This window comes from Cnephaeus nilssonii, assembly GCF_951640355.1.
Source record: "Cnephaeus nilssonii genome assembly, chromosome: 22".
Classification (NCBI taxonomy): domain Eukaryota; kingdom Metazoa; phylum Chordata; class Mammalia; order Chiroptera; family Vespertilionidae; genus Cnephaeus; species Cnephaeus nilssonii.
Window position 1 is genome coordinate 24,682,844 of NC_137093.1, and position 22,825 is coordinate 24,705,668.

Genomic DNA, 22,825 nt, shown 5'->3' on the forward strand with positions numbered 1-22,825 from the left:
TTGGCAACTACAGGAAGATTTTAAGAATTGTGTTTTCATTTAATTCTCTCAACAATTTGTGAGATAGTGATTATTATTCCTATTTTATAGATAAAATAAAAATATAGTAATCCAAAATACTCCTATCCACTACAGGGATATGTTCCAAAGCCCACAGTGGATGCCTAAAACCACAGATAGTACTGAACTTATATATACTAAGTTTTTTCCTATATATACATACATATGATGAAGTCTAATTATATATTAGGCACAGTAAGAGATTAACAATAACTCATAATAAAATAGAATTATAACAATATACAAATTTAAAATTTATGTGACTGTGGTCTCTCTCTTTCTCAAAATATATATTTACTGATCTGATAGCCAAGACAGTTACAAAGTTACTAACAGGCAGGTAGCACACACAACCTGGATACCACGGACAAAGGAATGATTCACGTCCTAGATCAAGGGCGAGAGATACATCACACTATTCAGAACGACATGCAATTCTAAACTTATCAATTGTTTATTTCTGGCATTTTTCATTTAATATTTTCAGACTGAGGTTGACAGTAACTAAAACCGTGGAAAGCAAAACCACAGATAAGTGGGGACTACTGTACTTTCAAATTTTGTTAAAAATTCTCTTCAAGCAGGAGCCAATTCATTTCAATTCCCCAGGGAGTAAAAGAATAGTAATCACTGCCAAAAGCTATCCCCGATACCTAAAGGAGCCAATATGACAGCTGCCCCAGCATGCTGCACGGCTCAGTATTCAAAGCCCCAACAGATCTCACACCCCAACACATTGTGCAGGGCAGAAGATCACCCGGCTGTACGACTGAGTCACGAAGAAGGGATTGTGTGGCCTTCTGCTCCAACACCAGTCCATGACAGCTGAAAAGACAGCCAAATATGAATGGCCCTGAGCCACATTAAGGGGGCTCACACTGCCCTCCTCTTATTTGGGTATAAAGAATAGAATATAAGGCACCTTCTGTTCTTTGAAAATGAAAACTTTTAAATATCGGTTCAAGAATGTACAGAAAAACTACATGACAAATTTTCAGTAAATATACTGGAAATTAAATTCATTTAATTTCACCCTCTCAACTAACTTCATCTTGTTAACATTTTAATATGCTCAGTTCTCTTTAAATAAAAATAATAATAAAGAACCCTTCCCAGTATTTTATCTCCTGGTCCAGTTACCACCCTCTTCCCTACTCTTTATGTGAGTCTTTTGAACAAGTTTGTTTCAATTGCTTCACCTTTCACTCACTCTTCTATACACTCCTATCTGGCTACTCCCTACTCCACCCCTACCAAACTGCTCTTGTCAAAGTCACTATTACCTATCCCTTGGGGGCCCTGAGAAATCCTGGGGCTCTGAAGGGCAAAATTAGAAAATTAGTATACTCGGGCCTGGTTACATACTTTGTAGGGCAGCCGCATAATTTGTGGAGACCAGTGCAAAATGAAAATATGAGTCCTCTTGTTTAAAAACAGGAAAAGAGATTTTCCGTGGTCTCTCTCTAAAAAAATGTATGGTGTTTGTGGTTTTGTTTTGTTTTTTTGCTACTTAATATTGTAAGACATGAGGATGCTCATGGAGCAATGCATATTCTCATAGGCACCACCCATGACTTGGTATGTAGGAGACACACCAAATCCCACTCCTCCTGTGCCCACACCCAAGTCTCTGCGGGGGGTGGGGGGGGGGAGAGAGTCTCTGGGCAGCGGCAGGGGGGTGGCCTGCTCAGACTTTGTCCCAGGGAAGTAAGTGGCAAAAGGCTGGATCATAGCGGCTCCATGCCCCCAGCATATGCTCCATTGCCCCATGTGGCTTCACAAATTGAAAGATACAGCTATTCAGAATTTCAAGACAAGGACCACACAGCATTAAACTCCAATCACAGGCCCTCCTTCTGAGCATGGGATCCTGTGTAACTGCATTGGAAGCCGCTCCTGGCTATACTACACAATAATCATAACACCACCTTACATCTGCCTAAAACATCCTAGTTCACAAAAGAGTTCCAATTTCATTTATAGCCTCACAATAAACCTATATAAAGAGATAAATATGTATCCACATTTTACAGATGAAAAAAACTGACTCAGAAGGTAAAATGCATTGCCCGAGGCATGGAAGAGCAGGTGTTAGAGCCATCCCTCCTGACTCCATATCCAGGATTCTTTCCAGTGTAACGTGCTTCCTAAGTAAGGGCAGATGGGAGGGGCTAGAATAGTGACCGTTTCTCCACATAAGCTACTGGTTTAGTCATTAGGCAGAAATTATTTCTGTCAATTCCAGTCACATTTTTAAAATTTCAATTGATTTTTTACATCCTAAAATTCAATAGCTTTGTGTAAACATGTAGACTAAAAAAGGAAAACAAAAAGGTAACAGGTATTTAGTATTTTCCCCCATCCAGTATGTACCTTCACTCACCAATCTGGACCACACCCCTCCCCCACTCCGAATCACCAGCAATGGGTCACGAAGGACTCCAGAGCCAGCAGGTGAGACCATGCTATTCTGCATTACAATATACTTTCATTACAGGGGAGCTTGTTCCTTGATTTAGTTGGGGGTAAATGCATAAAATGTGAGATAGATAGTTATAACAGGATAATAGGGAGATACCAAAATCAAGGAGGGAGCTTTTTCTTCAGCATAACTCTTCCTTACCCTCCTTCCACATACTTTATATAATTCAACCTTTCTGGTTAGTGAAATTATTGCTAACCTTCCTCATCTATATATATAAAAGGCTAATATGCAAAGTGTCCCCTCGGGAATTCGACCAGAAGACCAGGAGTTCGACTGCTCGCTATGACGTGCACTGACCATCAGGGGGTGGCGCAGAACATGGTGGGTGACCAGCGGTGGTGCACTAAGGGAGGGAAGGAAGGAGGAGGCGGGGAACCTGACAGCCCTGATCACAGGCCAGGCCTAGGGACCCTACCCATGCACGAATTTCATGCACTGGGCCTCTAGTGTTAACATAAAGTACTCTGAGAATTGAACTCTCAACTCATTCGTTTCCTAATTCAGTACTCAAAATTCTCCCCTGAAAGCAAGAATCGAGCTTTTTGTTGTTGTTGTTGAACTAATATGCACTTGTTACAACCATTCACAGTGTCAACCCTTCACACTGCCTGATCACCCAGAAAATATCCAAGCAAAAAGAAGTGCAACTGAATGTTAGATCCAAATAGCACAATCTCTCAGCTCACTAGAGCAGAATCTGTCTCTAATACACTGGTCACAGGTTATATTGCTAGCTCTTTTATCCTATCTCTAGGTAGAAATGCTATAATTTAAATTGACAGCATTACTTGTCATGAAGTCTGTGGGTTTACAATTTCTAAATGTCAATTTGAACTTCTGACTAGTTCCATAGAGCACTGGTGTTCGTTCCTAAATGAGGCAACTTGTCAGCTCTGCATACATAAAAGCAGTTAATCAGCAATTTGCAGTGCAGCATGAGAGGAATCAGCTGCTATGCTAATAGTGGGCCCACAAAGCACCTCCAATTAGGAAAGAAAGCCTTGTCTTAAGCCAATAATATCCTCATATATCACAAAATTTATTCTCCTACGCAGTAGATGAAACATTTCATGCCAAGGAACTTATTATTTTGAAGTAAGTGTCTGCCTCCAGCCTGAGTTACCAATGTGCCCACTGGCCAAGATGGAGGAGCTGCAGGCAGTGGATGAATGAGGGCCACTATTATGCATCCTGACCTTCCTCGCTTGCAGCTTCGATTCAGTTCCCAATAAATCCTTATTCTTGACTGCATCCTTGTTTACTGTGCTGCTCTCCCTCCTGCTATGTGGCCTTCACATCTCCTGTCTACACTTCTCGAAGTAAAATGGCACAGGATCTTACTTGAGAAGTACTCTGATGCCTGTAAACTAGAAATTACTGAGCTGTATAACAAAATCAATTCCTAAGATCACAATAATACTTCTAATAATCAGATTAGTTAATTAGTAAGAACACCCCACTGCAAGAATAAAAACAGTTTGGTATAATTTTAACTACTAACAGGTTTGAGCCTATGAACTGAATCCTAGAATATAGATTGGAATGACTAAAATCAACTAGTAAGCAAAAGAGCCCTGGCCAGTTTTGCTCAGTGGATAGAGCACTGGCCCGTGGACTGAAGGGTCCTGGATTCAATTCTGGTCAAGGACATGTACCTAGGTTGCAGGCTCCATCCCCAGCCCTGGTCCAGGTGAGTGCGGGAGCAACCAATCAATGTGTCTCCCTCACATCAATGTTTCTCTCTGTCTCTCCCCCTTCCTTCCACTCTCTCTAAAAATCAATGGAAAAATATCCTCAGGTGAGGATTAACCAAAAATAAATAAATAAATAAATAAATAAATAAATAAATAAATAGTAAGCAAAGGAAAGAAGTCTAAAAGACTATTTTTAAAATCTCTTCCCAGTGACTGTCATATCAGGATAATATCAGGAAAAAAAATTTGTTTGTTTGACTATGATCATGTACCTCACCATTTAAACAATAACCTTTGTCCTTCATAACCTCTCAAATCAGATTCTGAATTGATCAAGCAAATTTGGTTTAGTGGTAGGGTTAAGGAAAAGAGCTCCCAGTCAGAATTCAATAATCTATATTCATATAAGACACATTTATTGGAGTTAGAAACTAAGGGCTTCTGTGTATGCTTCACAGTTATTCTTAGTGCCTAAATCATTTGGGGGAAAATTCATTCTGGATCCAATCACATTCACCTGCCTGTCAAGTAACATATAGTAAAAAGTCAGGTCCCAAGAAACAGAACCTGGTTCATGATAAGTCCACATGTCACCTACCAACCAGCAAGCAAACACACTTTGGCCACCAGAAAAACTATGTTTATAAATCACGACAGACTGGCATAGGGGGTGCCATTCAGTCCAGATGGAAATTGTACGACAATGGAGTGGCCTCCTATCAATGTCAAGCTGCCATATTTCTTCATGAGACCATTTGGCCCCCAGGGTATAATACTGGCAGAGCCAGGGCAGAGAACTCTAACCTGTGTATGCTCAGGTTGCCCCTATTCCAAGCAATGCACAGGATACAGAGATACTGTGTACCTTCCCATTTACAAAAGACAAAAATCAAGGCCCAGTCACTTGCCCAAGATGACATGGAACTAGCAGAGTCAGGTCTGCTTCTAAAACATCTGATCCTTAATTCAAAACATTTACTTCTCCTCTTTCTTTCCTCCATCCTCCCTTCCGCTTTTCCTCCCTCCCTCCTCCTCCTCCTTCTCTTATTCTTTGCCTCTCTTCTCCCGCCCCCAACATCATCATCACCACAAAGCATCCAATATCTTTCTTCAAACAAAATCTTAGCTAGAAGTGCAATATATAAACAGATTAAAAAGGGGGCGGGGGGAGGCTGCTTTGCCCTGGCTGGTGTAGCTCAGTTGGTTGCAGCATTATCCTGTGCACCAATTCCCAGTCATGACACATACCTAGGTTGGGGGTTCAATCCCCAGTCAAGAGGCAACCAATGCGATGTTTCTCTCATACATCGATGTTCCTCTCTCTCTCTCCCTATCCCCCTCTCTCTCCTTCTCTCTTCCCTCTCTCTAAAATCAGTGAAAACATCTCTGATGAGGATTTTTTTTTAAGTGGGGGGCCTGCTTAGACGCAAAGAAGAGAGACAGTGTTATGTGCTAGAATCCTACCTACTTAACTAAGCCTGTATCCTCTGGGACCCTGAGCAGAACACTGTGAACAAAGTGCCATGGGGACTTCTTACTTGATAGAGTGCAATAAAGCTGGTTTCGAACATTTAGAATCATAATATTTTCACATGAAATTACTATTTTCTAAACACTAGTAAAATATACATTGGGATGGCATTTTTTAAACATATTTTCTTATGCTTGTTCGTTTTTAAAAAGAGCAGTTTTAGGATGATAGCAAAATTGAGAGAAAGGTACAGAGATTTCCTATATACTCCCATGCACACATAGTTTCCCCCCATTATCAACATCACCCACCGAGTGGTACATTTGTTGCAACTGATGAATCTACAATGACACATCATTACCATACAAAATCCATAGTTTACATTAGGGTTCACTCTAGGTATTATACATTGCATAGGTTTGGACAAATGTATAATGATGTGCATTCACCATCATAATATCATACACAATAATTTCATTGCCCTAAAAATCCTCTGTACTACACCTATTTTTTTGTTTGTTTGAAAACAAAGTCCAACATTCTCAAAGCTGGGTACATGGCTACCCTTCTAACGAAGACAGAGATATTAAATCTGAAACTCAGAAACATTAATCTTCTTTCAATACCATCAGCACACATGAACAACTCTGATGTGATAGATTTATTTAGGTGATATTCAATATTAGAAAATAAGGTCATGAAATGATTGATAGCTATGAAACATAAATGTCATTCCTAACAGCTTAGCTACCAAGAAAATGGTACATGAACCTGAAAACACAGAGGCAAGCTTTGGGAAACTCTTTGTAGCAGAAAACATACATGAGAACATATGTGCAAATACAAGATAGCCACCTTATTTCTTTGGGTGACTCTTTTCATTAGTGCTAATGGGCTCAGGATTTCTGTTTAGAGGCTGTTTCTGCAAATGCTGGAAGAACACAAATCTTATTCTCTTTGGTGAAGTCCATTCTCATAAACAAGAAAAAAATCTATGTGTGGATATTAACACACACACACACACGCACACACACACACACACACATTTGTCTGTGTATTACTTCTAATCACTTCTCTCTTCAATTTTAATTTATTAGTCTATTAGAAATACTGCCAAACATTACTGAGTAACACAATGTAAAAACAGTACCAAAATTAGATCCCACAAACATTTCTAATTAAATCACTTTCATCAGGATTAAGAATTTTAAGAAACAAGCTGGGCGGTGTGGCTCAGTGGTTGAGCATTGACCTATGAACCTGGAGGTCACATTTCAATTCCCAGACAGGGCACATGCCCGGGTTGCGGGCTTGATCCCTAGTCGGGGGCATGTAGGAGGCAGCCAATTAATGATTCTCTCTCATCATTGATGTTTCTCTCTCTCTCTCTCCCTCTCCCTTCCTCTCTGAAATCAATAAAAATATATTTTTTAAAAACTCAACAATAACAACCAACCCAATGGGGGGAAAATGGTACTACAAGATTTAAACACTTGACCAAAGAAGATATAAGGATGGCAAATAAGCACATGAAAAGATGTTCAGTATTATCAGTCATAGAGAAATTAAAACCTTATTAAGATACCACTATGCACCAATTAAAATAACTAAAATTAAAAAGATGGACCAAGTGTTGGCAAGGATGTAGAGAAACTAGAACTCTCATAAATTGACAGTGAGAATGTAAAATAAAACAATCTTTTTAAAAACAGCTTGGCAGTTCCTTTAAAAGTTAAACATATATCTCCTCTATGATCCAGCCAACCTCTATAGACAACTATGCTCCCTTACCCCTGGCTTCAGGTTGAGCTCAGCAAATGGCAAAATCAGTATGCAAGAGGAGAGAGGTATCAGAGTATTTATTCCTGATCCCTCTGTCACAACCCCTCAGCTCCCTCTCTGCCTCACTGTGACTATTTCCCTGCCTTCATTCCTCTGCAGCCATAGCTTCTATCACATAGCTCTTCGACAATGCCACCTCTTATCAGGCTTCAATAACACTGTTCCCTCTTTTTCTCCTGGCCTAGGGGAGGTGGTGACAGCTTCCCAGGGATGTAAGTTCAGATATATCACTACCCTTTTTCAGTTTCTTTAACCCTACCCAAACCTCTGTAACTAGCCCCCTCACTAATTTCTCTTCAGTTAAACTTTGACTTTCTACATATTGTATTTCTTTAAGGCAAGATAACCTGTTGTGAGGAATAAATGAATATTTTACACAAAGGCTATTCTACACCTCATCCAATCTAATATTCCCCAACAATCTGAACCTTCATTGTGATATCAATGACTGCACATACCAACCTGCATTATCACTACCTTTACATTTATATATTGACCCAAACATTTCCCTGAAAAAAATCAAAAGTTTTATCTCAGAAGATACATAATCACCTAGCAAATTAAATAATTTGACAGAAAACATATATGTGAAACTTTGAGATGTTGAATCCAAGGGACCTTCAAACCAGCATCAGTATATGAGTACTGCATCTAACAAGTATAGAAAAAAACAACAACTCAGATATAAAAGAAATTCAGCTCTTCAAGACCCTATTCATTCTACTTTGTAACATTTCTTCTCCACCCAAATCAAAATAAAATACAATGGATGTTTCCAAGAGCCATGATATCATGTAAAACAGTTATTAGTTGTACTTCTGTTTAGTGATAATAAATAGAGAGTATGCAGAGCACCAAAAAGTAAAAGATACTCATCTGGGCTTTTAGGATTCAGATTACCTAGTGTCAGCTATTATGTCCAACAGTGATAGCTCCACAAGTACAAACCGTGTCTAATAGCAGCCCAAGCAAACCAACCAGGAAGAAAATTCTGTTGTAATTAAATAATGTGTTCTAAAGTAAATAAAAATGATATTTTGCTTATATTACCCATGACCTATATTATCAGAGATCATTGAGAAATAAATATATTGATTAATCTTCAAAATCAAACTCATAACATAAAGTCTAGCCCCATTTTATAGGGGTGGGGGGGACTTATATTTTGATGGGAAAATGATCCAGTCATTTGAACAAATTAACAGCCCATATATGAAATGTTCTTTACCTAATGATTTTTTAAATCATAGAATATCATAGCTAAAAGGAACATTGGAGACCATCTAGTTAAACTCTTTTATTTTACAATCTAAATATACAAGGTTTAAGTAAATAGTTCAAAATTACTAGCTAACAGGTCTGAACTCCAGCAGGACTAAATCTTGGGGGCAAGTACTTATATAGCTGTAGGAACTATGACCACTTGAAGGGTTGTGATTATTTTAGGGGGTGGAATCCAGCTTACCAGCTAAGGTTGCTGGATTCTGAATTACCATTGTACCTTCTGTAATGCCCAAACTAGCCTAGGAGATTTATGTGCTTTTCTAATCCTTATGAGGGAACCATGTTCACCTCTAGGAGGATGTCTCAGTGTCCAGAATCCCATTGGTGAATAAAAATTCAGACACACTATCCCTTGGCATTTTTTCATTATCTCTGAGATCAGGGAGAAAGAAGGCTTTAGCTTAGACTAAAAATGGGAACTACATCATTAACATTAAATAATGGAAACCATTTTTATTGACCATTTCTGTGGCCTACATTGTAACTGACAATGTGCTCAATAATGTGTGTTATGTGGGCACCAGCACTCACATGTAAGAGAGAGAAGGCTGAAAAAAGGAGATAAGCAGACAGGCAGGTTGTCAGAAAGAGGAAATAGAAGGAATGCAGAGAAGGAGAAAACAGAGAGAAGCAGAGAGAAAAGAAGGCAGATACACAGAAAAGGTAAGGCCGAAACAATGATAGAAGCTGAGAGCTGAAAGAGAAAGAGATGGAGAGACTCTCCGCTCAAGAAAGATAGAATTGCCCTGGCCGGTGTTTTTCAGTGGTTAGAGCATTGGCCCTTGAACCAATGGGTCGCTAGTTCAATGCCCATCAAGGTTACCTATCTGGGTTGCAGGTTTCCCACTCCGGTTGGGGCACTTGTTGGAGGCAACCAATTGATGTGGCTCTCTCACATCAATGTTTCTCTCTTTTCTCTCTCCCCCTCTCCTCTCCCTTCCACTCTCTCTAAAATCAATAGAAAAAATATCCTCCAGTGAGAAAAAAAAAAGACAGAACTACAGAGAGGAGGAGAGTAAGACAGTGAAACAATACTAAACCCTTGTCATCCAATGCTGTCCTTGACCCAGAAACATTAGTACCACCTGAGAATTGGCTAGAAGGCAGAAACTCAGGTATTGTCCCAAATCTGCCAAATCAGAATCTGTGTTTTTAAGAACATCCCCAGATGATTTAGGCACTACTACAGTTAACTCTATTTACTCAGCATCACTTTAACTATCATTAAAGCAGTCAAATGGTTGCTCCTGTATGCAAAGTCCAAGGTTCCATAACTTAGAAAATTTCCATCACAGGCCAAATAGGCTGAATGCAGACATGTAGACGCAACCTAACCACCCTGCTACCAGTGTATTTCATAAGTAGTTCACATCTAAGTAATTAATATACAACCATTTGTTTCAGTAGAAATTTTCTTTCAAGAGTTCAGAAAGGAGGAAACCCTCAAAACTGACAAATAATAGATTTAATCAGGTAACTCTGAATTGATCATTCTAGTTGGAAAACTAGTGAACAGCTGCTACTAAAAACATCTAATTTCTTTTTTCAAAAAATTTAGGATGTAGGACCCATCCCATGACAACATGTGCATTTAAGATATTCTGCACTTTAGATACAGCGTAAATATATAGTAATTTCACTACAGGATGTTTTTATTAAACAGCCAAGCATGTAATTACAGGATTTTCAGTGTAAAATTACGGCCATTTTGAAATTCCAGCATTTCACTCACCCACATGGCAATGTTTTTTCTCTCCCTAGAGTTCCAGCCATAGTCCCTGAATCCTCTGCCAGCTGCCACTTTCTCTCCCCACATCCCTATTGTTCATGGGTTGTCCTATTTATCATTCATTAAAGAAAGTATAAGACACCAATGTCTATTTTTCCCAAGATTATACTCTTTGTTCTATGCCCTGGGTAGAAACAATTACTATTCCTAACAGAAGGACCAGGAGGGGGACTCTTGGATGCTGATGGTCAGCTTTTCCTTCTCTTTCTCCTTCCCTTTTCCTCTCAATCAATCTCAGTGACCCCTCACCCCTGCCAACATGTCCTAGTAGCAAACATCTAAAATGTGAAAAGCAGCAAGATTTGTGCTATAGGGAATAAACACTGAAGTCAGGAGAACAGAAATGTAGACCACACACTGACTGACCAAGTGACATTGCACAAGCCACTTTCAAAACTAGAAATGCCTTCACTGGTAAAATGTGGGTTAGCTAATTCCCTTCCAGAACAGTCTATGTTTCTAGCTGAAGTTTGCATTTGGCTGAACCCCTCTTTATTCTAATATACAGCAAAGGGCTGAGGGGTGAAGAATATCATAAAGCAGGGTAGAAGAGCACTCACAGCAAGTAAGAGAGAGAATATGAGAACATTAGATATTAGTGAGCTCATCCCCAAAGATAACGTTACACTATGTAACGACCTTCACATTATTTACTGAATCCTTTAATAACAAATATTTATCAAGCACCTAAATGCCAGTATTGTGCCCGATGTTCAACATACAGAAAAGATCAAAATATAAGGCAATTTTTTATTCCTATTTTACAATTAAAAAAAAACAACTCAGAGTTTGACTTTCATTTTAAACCTTCAGACCCTTTTTGAAGCCCTTCCTTTATATGGTACACAAAGGTTTTCTTGCTTATAAGCATCTAATGTTTTGTAAAAGATGAGCAAATCAAGAGGATCCCAAATGCTCAGACTGCTTTATTTATATAGTAACACTTAGCACGCTAGGGCATTAGAGGGCTATTGACAGAATCCTTCCATTGGAGAACAGAGGATGAAAAACACTAGTCTGTAGATGCCAATCACATCTTCCAAAAGACCACTGATTAACATCTGCACTCACTAGGTATTTTAATTATGAGAGCGAGGACCACCGAATGTAGATTTATTAGCTAGGGTAATATACGGCCAGTAGCTACTGAAATAAATAAGACTACTACCAAATAAGTATACTTAGTTTACAGGATGATGCTTCTGAACATGGTAGCAACCCTCTGCCTAGATCTGTAAGCAGTATAAATTTAAAAAAAAAATTATCAAAATAGCCTCCTTAAAAGAATACAACTATTGGCCCTGGCCAGGTAGCTCAGTTGGTTAGAGTGTTGTCCCAATTTGCCATGGTTGTCGGTTCGATCTCTGGTCAGGTCAAGTACAAGAATCAACCAATGAATGCGTAAATAAGTGGAACAACAAATTCATGATTCTCTTTCCCTCCCTCCCTGTCTTCTCTCTAAAATCAATAAATAATAAATAAATAAATAAATAAATAAATAAATAAATAAGCCCAGCCAGTGTTGCTCAGTGAGTTGAGTGTCGACCCATGAACCAAGAGGTCACTGGTTCAATTCCCCACTTATGGCACAATCCCAGGTTGTGGGCTCCATTCCCATAGGGGGTGTGTAGGAAGCAGCTGATCTTTGATATTTCTCTCTCATTAAGGTTTCTATCTCTATCCCTCTCCTTCTCTTTCTAAAAGAAATCAATAAAAACATATTTAAATAAATAAATAATACAACTATTCTAATACTAGGGAAGTAAAAGGAAAAAATCAATTACCCCAAATAGGCCATGGTGATATCCTATATAATAAAAGCCTAATATGCAAATAGACTGAACGGAACGACTGGCAGAACCACCGGTTGCTATGACATGCACTAACCACCAGGGGGAAGACACTAAATGCAAGAGCTGCCCCCAGCCCACAGGCCCCAACTGGCATAGGGACCCTACTTGTGCACGAATTTCGTACACCGGGCCTCTAGTAACATATAATTAACAACCCCAAAGAAAATTTTCTCCCTGTAAAGATACAAAAATGTAGGCAAGAACCATGAAATAAAAGTTGAAGGTGCTCTTTGTTTTGTTTTGTTATTCTGAAAGCAACATGTCGGAACATAAACATTTTTCAAAATTAGAACTATTTTTCAAAAGAAACAATAGGAAACATCCATTATTTGAAACATCCTGCCTCTCTTTTTGCTTTAAATTCCATTGAAATCAACAATAATGATTTAATTTTTAAAAATTCCATAGAAGTTATTTTGAGCTTATTGTTTTGATAAGATTTAGCTGTAAGTAATCATATTTAGTCCAAGACATTTGATCTATAAATGGAATTACTAAAGGAATTACTATAATTTTCATGAAATTGGCAAATAATAGCTCCTTTTTAATGTGATTCTAGAAAAGCTTTATCCTGAAAGGAAAATTCAGTAAATATACCTACATAGAAGATATTTGCTTTCAAAATTAAAATCTCTCAAGACTGTATTATACATCTACATTTTGAAGAATTACCATTTAATAGTATCCTACACAAATATGTATTGTTTACTCAATAATCACTCTTATTTGCAGGGAGTAAACAGCAAAAAAAAAAAATTATGTTTTTTTTTTCCACAGATATCATGTAAAAATATCTCTATGTTGAATGCTGGCCACTAAGCAAAATAAAAATAATAAGATACTTCATGATCCTTGCCCTAAAAGAATATAAAACCCATTGTTGACATTATAGTATGTAAATCTAGATACAAGTAAAATGTTTCACTTGGAAGCCACATAACTAGTACAAAGAACACTTAAACAATTCTCTCATCACTCTCTAGTTGTGGCTCTCTCATTTACTAACCGTATGGCTGTGAGTTCATTGCTTATCTTCATTCAAACTTAGGTTCTTCATTGGAATATAGAGACAAAGATTCAAGCACCTAATAAGATAATATATGTGAATATATTCTGTAATCTATAAAGTGATATACAAATATTATTACGTTGTATATTACAAAGAAAAGGCCACTAAAAGGAAACCATGGCCTAGAAAATTGGAATTAAATATGGTCATTTCAATTTTAGATCTCTGGTGTGAACTTTACTATTAGTAAAACTAAGTCCTAACCATGTGACAGGCACTGTGCTAAAGGGCTTTACGTACATTAACTTAGCTAATTCTCCCAACAGCCATATGAAGTATGTGGTGCCCCATTTTACAAATAAGGCAATTGAGGATTAGGCAGGCAGAATAAATTAAACTGCAGATTAGTAAAAGGGTAAGCAAGGATTTCAATTCAAGTCTGACTCTGCCTACTGTGCTCTCCTAATCGCTATATATTCTGACTTTTTAAAAAAAGGGGGGGGGGGTTAATACTCTAAACTGATTAGAGGATTAAGAATGATGTTTTAGGCCTGGTAAAGAAAAATAATAAATAAATAGGGAAGGGGCCAGGATGGAAGGGGAGGGAGGAAAACACTTCCACTAATAGCTCTTGTTCTTTAATACTTACAAAGCAGAGAAAGTGAGTCCAAATAAAAAGAACCGCTCACGTTCCTAATTTCCCAGACTGGTTCAAGCCATTCGCTCCCCTTTTTGGTGCCAATAATAATAACAACTAACATTTACTGAGCACTTAGTATGTGCCAGGAACTGTACTAAGTACTTTATGTCTATTATCTTATTCAATCCTCACAAATCCATAATTATCTTCCTTTTATAGATGAGTAAACTAGAACATAGGAGATTAAATAACTTGCTCAAATTCTGCCTCCAGGCAAGATGGAGTAACAAGAACAAGACTTATTTATCTAATTTAATTTATCTAACTTAAACAACTAAAAAAACTGGAGGGAAGCATACCAGAAATAGCAGTTTTCAGACATTGGACCAGAGGTAGCAAAGAACAGTGATCCCCGGGAGAGGAGAAAGAAGGAGGTAAGGCCTCTGAGTGCCCAAGCTCACTCACTGCACAGAGCTGTGGGCTGCAGCTATGGGAAAGGGAACTCAAGAAGAGCCCAGCAGCCTGGCTAGTTGGCAGACAGAGAGGGAGCTCAAGGAGACTCTGGTGGGTAGAATTCACAGGGCAGCATACTGAGAGGGGAGAGCTGCACTGGGAGAAAATCATGGATTATCTTCAGAGGGTCCTCCCATCCCAAATATCCATCTGAGAACTGATCAGTGCATCCGAATGGTAACACTATCCCAGGCTGGGGGAGGAACCACCAGAAAGAAGCAGGGGAAACACTCTCCAGAGCTCACAGAGCCATGAATAAATCGTCTTCTCACCGGCCAGAAGGACAAAGCCTCACCACACATCAGACATGGAGTATTCTGAAGACGACAGCCTCAATAGGAAGGCAAATTAGCCTCGTTGAAAGGCTGCTCTGGTCCACCTAACAAATGTGAACAGCAAGCCTCAAAAGGATCCATCTATTTCCAAGTAATTTTACAGCAACAAAGCTCCACATCAAAGTTTAAACACTTTGTAAATACGAGAATACCTAGCATCCAACAAAGTAAAATTCACCATGTCTGCCCTCCAATCCAAAGTTATCAGGCAAAATATAACCCAACGTGAGGAGAATAATAAATTAATAGAAACCAGAGGAAACTTTGATATACGGGTTCATGCTATTCAAAAATGACACAGACTAGCAGAATATTAAAAGAGTTATTATAATAATACTAGAGGCCCGATGCACGACATTCGTGCAAGAGTAGGCCTTCGCAGCCGCAGCGACTGCCTGGATCCCACGGCTGCAGCCCCAGCTTTGTCCAGAAGGTCATCCAGAAGGATGTCTGGAAGGACGTCCGGTCTAATTCACATATTATGCTTTTATTATTATAGATAATATTCCATATGTTCAGGAAAATATGACCATGACAAAGAGAGACCTGGAAGATATTTCTAAAAAGTTACAAATCAGAAGTCTAGAGACAAAAACATAATATCTCAGATAATAAAATGCAGAAAATGGGATTGACAGCAAATTAGAACTAAAAAAAAATATTAGTGAATTTGAAAACATACCAATTGAAACAACAGTGTTGCAATAAAACACCAGTGGGTTCTGTGAACAACTTCAAGCAGCCGAATGGATGTGTAAATTGGAGTCTCCAAAGGAGAAGAGAGGAGAGGGCAGGAAAACATATCTCTAGAAATAAGAACTGAAAATTTTCCAAGTTTAATAAAAACTATTATCTTTAAAATAAAAACTATACAATAAAAACGACAACAAGGCACATCATGATCAATTTCTTCAATACATTAATAAAGAAAAGATCTTAAAAGCAGCCAAGGAAAATCAAGCTTTTACACAGGAACAAATCTAAGAATGACAGCAAGCTTCTCAGTGGAAACAATACAAGAGAGACAAGTGGAGCAACATCTTTAAATCTCTGAAAGAAATCTCTAGACTTAATGAAAATATCTTTCAAACATCATAGCAAAAAAAAGAGATATCTTCAGACATATAAAAGCTGATACGGAAAATAGTATTGTGGCTCCTCAAAAAATTAAAAATAGAATAACCAGCAATTCCACTTCTGGGTACGTAACAAAAAGAACTTAAAGCAGTGATGGCGAACCTATGACACGCGTGTCAGCACTGAAAGGTCCCAGGTTCAATTCTGAGGCGGCCGCATGCTGAGGATGAAACATTTGCTGCTCCTGAGAATGAAACATTTGCAAAATAATGTTTTTTCCTCAAAGTGACACACTACCCGAGTTATGCTCAGTTTTTTGGCGAAGTTTGATACACCAAGCTCAAAAGGTTGCCCATCGCTGACTTAAAGCAAGGACTTGAACAGGTATTTTACACCTATGTTCATAGCACCATTACCCACAATAGCCAATAGGTAAAAGCAACCAGGTTTCTATCAACAGATGTATGAATAAACAAATGAGGTATACACGTACAATGGAATATTATCCTGCCATAAAGGGAAGGAAAACTTTGATACACAGGTTCATGCAAAATATGAACCTTCAGAACATTATGCTAAGTGAATAAACCTGTCACAAAAAGACAACTACAATATGATTCCACTCATATGAGGTATTTATTTGTCAAATTCAGAGACAGGAAGAAGAATGGTGGTTGGCAGGGAATTGGGGGAGGCAGGAATGGAGAATTGTTGTTTAATGGGTATAGAGTTTCAGTTTGCAAGATGAAAAGAATTCTGGAGATTGGCTGCACAATAATGTGAATGCATGTAACACTACAGAACTGTATACTTGAGATGGTTGCAATGGTAAATTTTGTTATGTGTATTTTACCACAATTAAAAATAAAGAGTGTTTTTAAAGCTGAAAGAATTTATCATCAGCAGACTTTCATTACCAAAAAAAATGTTAAAGGAAAGACTGACAAAGATGAAGACAAGTCACATATTAGAAGCAACTTAAGGAGATATCACAATTAAGTGCAATGCGGGATCCTGGATTGTATACTAGAGCAAAACAGGGACTTTAGTGAAAAAAACAGTGAAATGTGTATGGGCTGTAATTTAGTTAATAGTATTGTACCTGTGTTAATTTATTAGTTTGCTTATTCAAAATGCTAACATTAAAGAATGCTATTTGAATGGTTTATAGAAACTCTATTCTGTTTTTGCAACTTTTCTGTAAGTTCAAAATTATTTCAAAATAAAGTTTTTTTTAAAAAAAAAAGAAGCATGGTTTGCATAACACTTCCAACAAGACTTAAATTGCCACTGTTAATATAAGTGAATTAAGTACAAAGTGAACACATTTAGATCTAACTTAGAGAAGAGAAAAGCAATTTTGTTCTGTTTGTTTTAGACAGGAGTATATGGGAGAATAAGGTCATTAAACACTGCTGGAACAGTATAAAAATCATGATCTACACAAAATAATAAAAAATGCTTCCTTCCCACCCTGGCCGGTATGGCTCAGTTGGTTGAAACATCGTCTCCTACACTAAGCAATGGACACAGACAGTAAGGGGGTGAGGGCCTATCCTGGGTGGTGGGAGTGGGCGGGAAGAGGTCAATGGGGGGAAAAGGAAACATATGTAATACTTTCAACAATAAAGAATTTTTTTTAAAAGATATAATCAGCCAAAAAAAAAGTGGCGGGTTCAATTCCTGGTTGGGGCATGTGTCAGGAGGCAGCTGATGGATGTTTCTCCCTTACATCAATGTTTCTCTCTTCTCTCCTCTCCTCTCTTCCTCTCTCCTTCCTCTCCCTAAAACCAATGTTTTTAAAAGGCTCCTTCCCAAAGTTGTGACACATGTGACAGACAGTAAAACAAATCCCAAAACTAACCCAACAACTGTGGGGATCCACATACATAAGAACTATCAGAGGAGCTAAGAATAAGGAACATGTTGTATGAAATCCAGTCACTTATAATCAATCCCTTCTGCTAAAGAGTAATAATTTGCCCTAGCCGGTTTGGCTCAGTCATTAGCTTGTCGGCCTTCGGACTGAAGGGTCACAGGTTCGATTCCAGTCAAGGGCACGTACCTCGGTTGCTGGCTCGAACGCCGGCCCCAGGTGGGGGCATGTGTGGGAGGCAACCATTCTATGTGTTTCTTTATGTGTTTCTTTCACATCGATGTTCCAGTTTCTCCCCCTCCCTTCCACTCTCTCTAAAAATCAATGGAAATAATATCTTTGGGTGAGGATTAACAATAAATAAGAGTAATAACTTATTGCTTAAATTTCCATAAAAAAAAAAACATGCTTTCTTCTCTACTACTCCTGTCCATGAGATCCATGTATTTCATGCTTAATGTTCTTACCCACTTTAACCTGGAGAGGCAATTTTATAGAGTAGAAATGCATGAAATTGAAACTAATATTTATTGATCAGCTACTCTGTGTCAGGTACTGTTCTAAATACTTTACACATGGATTATCTGATAATGCATTTAATCCTCACAACAAGCCTAAGAAGAATGTACTATTATCCTCATTTTTACAAATGAGTGCTCCGGTCCTGGCTTTCCCTGTATGTCAGTGGGAAAATTTACATGACTCACAACTTCTCTGGATCCTCGGAAATCAACACTTGTTCCATGTCTCTGCTAGCATTTGTTACATGCGTGGGACAGTGGGGCAATATTCACCTTGGGATTAGAAACATATATGCACTAGATTGGCAATTGTTGAAAGAGAATGTTAGGTGAGAAGGTTGAACTAACTAGAAAAATGAACCATTAAAGTTTCTTAGAGATCTACCATCCAATTCACCAAAAATCAAAGCATCAGGAGATCCAGTGGAATAGACTAGGGATGAGAAATTTGGGGTCTGGTCCCAGCTCTACCACTGACTGGCTATGTGGTCTTAGGCAACTCATAAACCTCTAAGATTCCTAACCAGTGCAATAGAAATTACAATATCTGCCCTTCTTAATTCAGCAGATTGTTGTGTAGAATGAATGAGCCTATCTTATTAAAGGCATATTACAAACCTAAAGGAGATTAAAATATGTACAAGACGTGCCCACTGGTATCAGTTCTCTCCCTTCCAAAACAAGGATTCAAAGATGGAGCTGCCTTAATAGTAAATGGTGCCTTCCTGTCTGCTGCATTTTGGTAACCTGGCATTTTCATTCTGACAATATTTTTTTTGTGGTATCCTTCAAATGTTGGTAAAGAGAGTGATTCATCATGTAAACTAAAATCACTGCTTGCAAATAAATGCACACTGCAAATTACAGGGAGAATAGAGGTTTTAAAATGTACTTTAAAATAATAAAAACTCAAGTGAAGTCACTTAATCCAATATTTTATTGGAAATTGGACACCTCCTATTCTCTTAAGGGTACCACAGTTTGGTAACCAGATGTTAATATTATTCTTCTGCCAAAGAAAACTGCGAGATTTAAAGACTGTTTTTTTCCTTAAAAATTATATTCTATTTATATTTCAAAAAATATATTTCTCTGATACCTCAATATATTAGATTAAAAACTAAGTATCCCTGTGATCTCCATGCTACTCTGAGATATATGTGACATGCACTGGCAGAAGGCACTGAATGAGAAAGTATCTATTCTTCATTACTTAGCTAAAGAATAAAATGGACACCAGCATATAGCCAGCCCAACATTCAGATTGGCAGCTGAAACGTAAGCACTGTGGAAGCAGCCCAGACCAATAGAAGAACTTAATTATTCTATTGTAACTAGCAACATGAGCTGTATTAAGGGATGATCGCAGCAGTCATGAGGAAGCGTGACTGTTAGTATGACCCAAGCTATCAAAAGAAATAAAGCAAGCCATCATCCAAACCAACCAAATGTCAAATTTAAGTAAATTCTCTGCATTTTCCCTCAAGATACAAATATGAATATATTAATCTACAGCATCATAGTAACAATTACGACAACTCTACCAAGGCATTTTATGACTCTCTATTAGGCTTGGCAAGAGGTTTGAGCTGCTTTCTCCAAAGCATTAGTTGTGTATTTCCTAGAATTCCAAAGCTGTTTCTGAGATAAATGAGACACAGTAAATACGATATTCACCTTGTGCTGTCTTCAAAGTATAGATAACAGAAGAGACTTGAATCTCTCACAGATTACCTATGGACCTGACCTTTGGTAAGTGCTCCTAAGTTCATCAGCTACCCAACACAAGTAAATGAGCAAACGAAGAAGCGAGCTAGAATGCACAATAGACAAACCCTTATCACAGTGCAAATACCTTCAACTTAAAAATCTTAATTATTGTCTGGCCTGGGTTGCTCAATGGTTGAGCACCAACTTAGGAACTAAGAGGTCACTAGTTTGATTCCGAGTCAGAGCACACTAGAATATAAACTCCTTGAAAGCAGGGACTTTATTTTGTTCAGTTCTGAATCCCCATTGCCCTAATAAGTATCAGATATATAGTAAATATGCATTAAATATTTAGTGACCAAATGAAGATATTCTCCCAGTTAAATGGGTATCTTTAATACTTCCTCTCTCTCACTACCTTCTTCCCATTAGGCTCTAAGTTCTTTCAAATCATCCATAACACTTCTTTACATCTCTCCATTTCCATTATCGCTGCCAGTTCAGCTCCTCATCATCTATGTTCTACAACAGGCTTACTATTGCTCTTTCAGCATTCAATCTCGTTTAATGCACGTCCTAAGTGGAAAGATGACAAACTTTAAAAATGGGCAGGTATAGACTTTGCTTGAGCAGTAAATTTCCAGCTATATGATCTTGAACAAATCATTTGAAATTTTCAGGGTTTCAATTTGCACACTTGTAAATGAAGATAAAACTTAGTTTAAAAAATTTATAGACTTTATTTTTTTAAACAATTTTAGGTTCATAGCCAGATTGAGCAGAAGGTACAGAGAGTTTCCACATACTGCCTCCATACACATAATAACTACTTTTAAGGACTATTATGAGGAGTAAATAAAATAAGAATATAAAGCATGTAATGTTAGTAGCAGTTGTACATAAGCAGGCACTCAATTGTTATGAAGTGTTGTTGTTTTTTCTTTTCCAAACTCTGATCATGTATTCCCTGGCTCAAAACTTTAACAGGCTTTTCACTATATATACAGTAAATCAAATTCTTCAGTCTGGTATCCAAATACTTCCACAATTTGGCTCCAACCTAGTTTTCCAACTTTATCTTTTACTAAACACACCCATCCACTAGCCCCCATGCAAACTATACTCCACCCACATCACATCTCTAGTCACTATTTCTGATCGCAGTCAGCATTTTCCTACATCTATTCTTTGCTCCACATCTACCAAAAATACTTTTCTCCTCCAGTATGTCTGACAAAATATTGCAATCCAAGCCCAGTTCAAATCCCTTTTTTTTTTTTTTACAAGAAGACATCCACAATTTTACCAGTTCACCTTTCTCTCCCTTTCTCCTACACTTTCATGTTACTTTGTTTATGCCTCTTTTCCTACTCTCTCCTGACGGACAGGGACCTCATCTTATTCAGGAATTAGCACAGTGCTATGCAATACTTGTCATTCAGAAAAAATAAAAATGTTAAATTGAACTTACTAACTATACAATCACAAGTTTCTCAACACCAGAAGAGAAAAATAAAGACTGATCCCTAAAATATGTATCTTTGAATGAGTACTTTAAAAAAAATGCCTTGGGGTAAAAGGGAGGCAGGGAGGAAATATGAGGGAGAAAGTACATTAAATATCTAACAACTACAGAATTTTAAGAATTGTGTAACTCCTCAGAAGCATTAAGTTAAATGTTTTTATTTCACTTCATCCAGAAAGTTAGAAACTAAAATCAATGATCATCTTGTCCTAAACTCTCCCTGACCATCCCCTTCTGAAGAGCTCTTTCCCCATCTCTAAATTCCTAGAGCAATTACATATTCATTAATCATTTGATAATCAGATACTGCATTTTTTTATTTCTGATATTTCCTTGAGCCATTTTCAAACCTTTCATCACTTAACTTTATTTCTCATATTTTCAACTATATGATTAATTCCATATAGGTGGTGCTCATATCTGTACCTTTATAGTCCATTCTGCTACAAAACATTTCTACAGCACCATTTAGCTCATTTATATATATAAAAGGCTAAGTGTCTATCTGTCCGACCGGTAGCTATGATGCGCACTGACCACCAGGGGGCAGATGCTCCATGCAGGAGCTGCCATGAGGCACACTGGCCATTTAAAAATAAATGGCACCACAGACCTGATGCCGACAAACCAACACTTGGCTTCCCCCAAGTGGGACCCAGGCCCCGCCAACACCCCGGAGCAACACCCCACCAAATGGCAGCCAACGCTGCCAAGACCCCTGACGCAAAATGCGGCCCACAGCCAAGCCCAGCCCAGAAATGGTTGCTGTGGGTGCCCAGGTAATGATGTCATGTAGCAACGTCCAGCTTTCTCTCCCTAACAACTAGCCTCCATGCAGTTCTTCAGCCCAGGAACACGACTTGCTTTATAGCCAGGTGCAAACATTTTACAGTTTCACCAAATGTCTGTGAAGCATTTTCATGTGCCTCATCTCATTTGATCCTCACAGAAGTCCTGGAGTAGGTAGACAGGAGACTTGATAGAATCCTATTTTCTTTTCATTAGCTGGAAAAAGGAGATTTAGAAAGTTTAGAAACTTGACCTGATTGAAAAGAAGAAAAGGTGGAACTTGAAAATGACTTGAGGTTTTCTCACTGCACAGAATATAGTCAAACACTGCTACCGTTAAATATTTTACCCT

At 38.1% G+C, this 22,825-nt stretch overlaps 1 protein-coding gene across 6 annotated transcripts in view; it reads right to left on the bottom strand.

Annotated features, from left to right (window-relative positions):
* Window positions 1-22,825, bottom strand: part of TTC28 (tetratricopeptide repeat domain 28) — a 389,347-nt gene that overhangs the window by 238,442 nt on the left and 128,080 nt on the right. The window contains exon 1 of one of the 6 annotated variants that reach the window (XM_079763231.1): window positions 15,658-21,238. The exons of the other annotated variants lie outside the window; for them this stretch is intronic. Within the exon in view, the coding sequence (XP_079619357.1) occupies window positions 15,658-15,777 (120 nt within the window). The 5' untranslated portion in view covers window positions 15,778-21,238. Of the gene's footprint in view, window positions 1-15,657; window positions 21,239-22,825 lie in introns of those variants that run through there. 6 annotated transcript variants of the gene reach the window in all.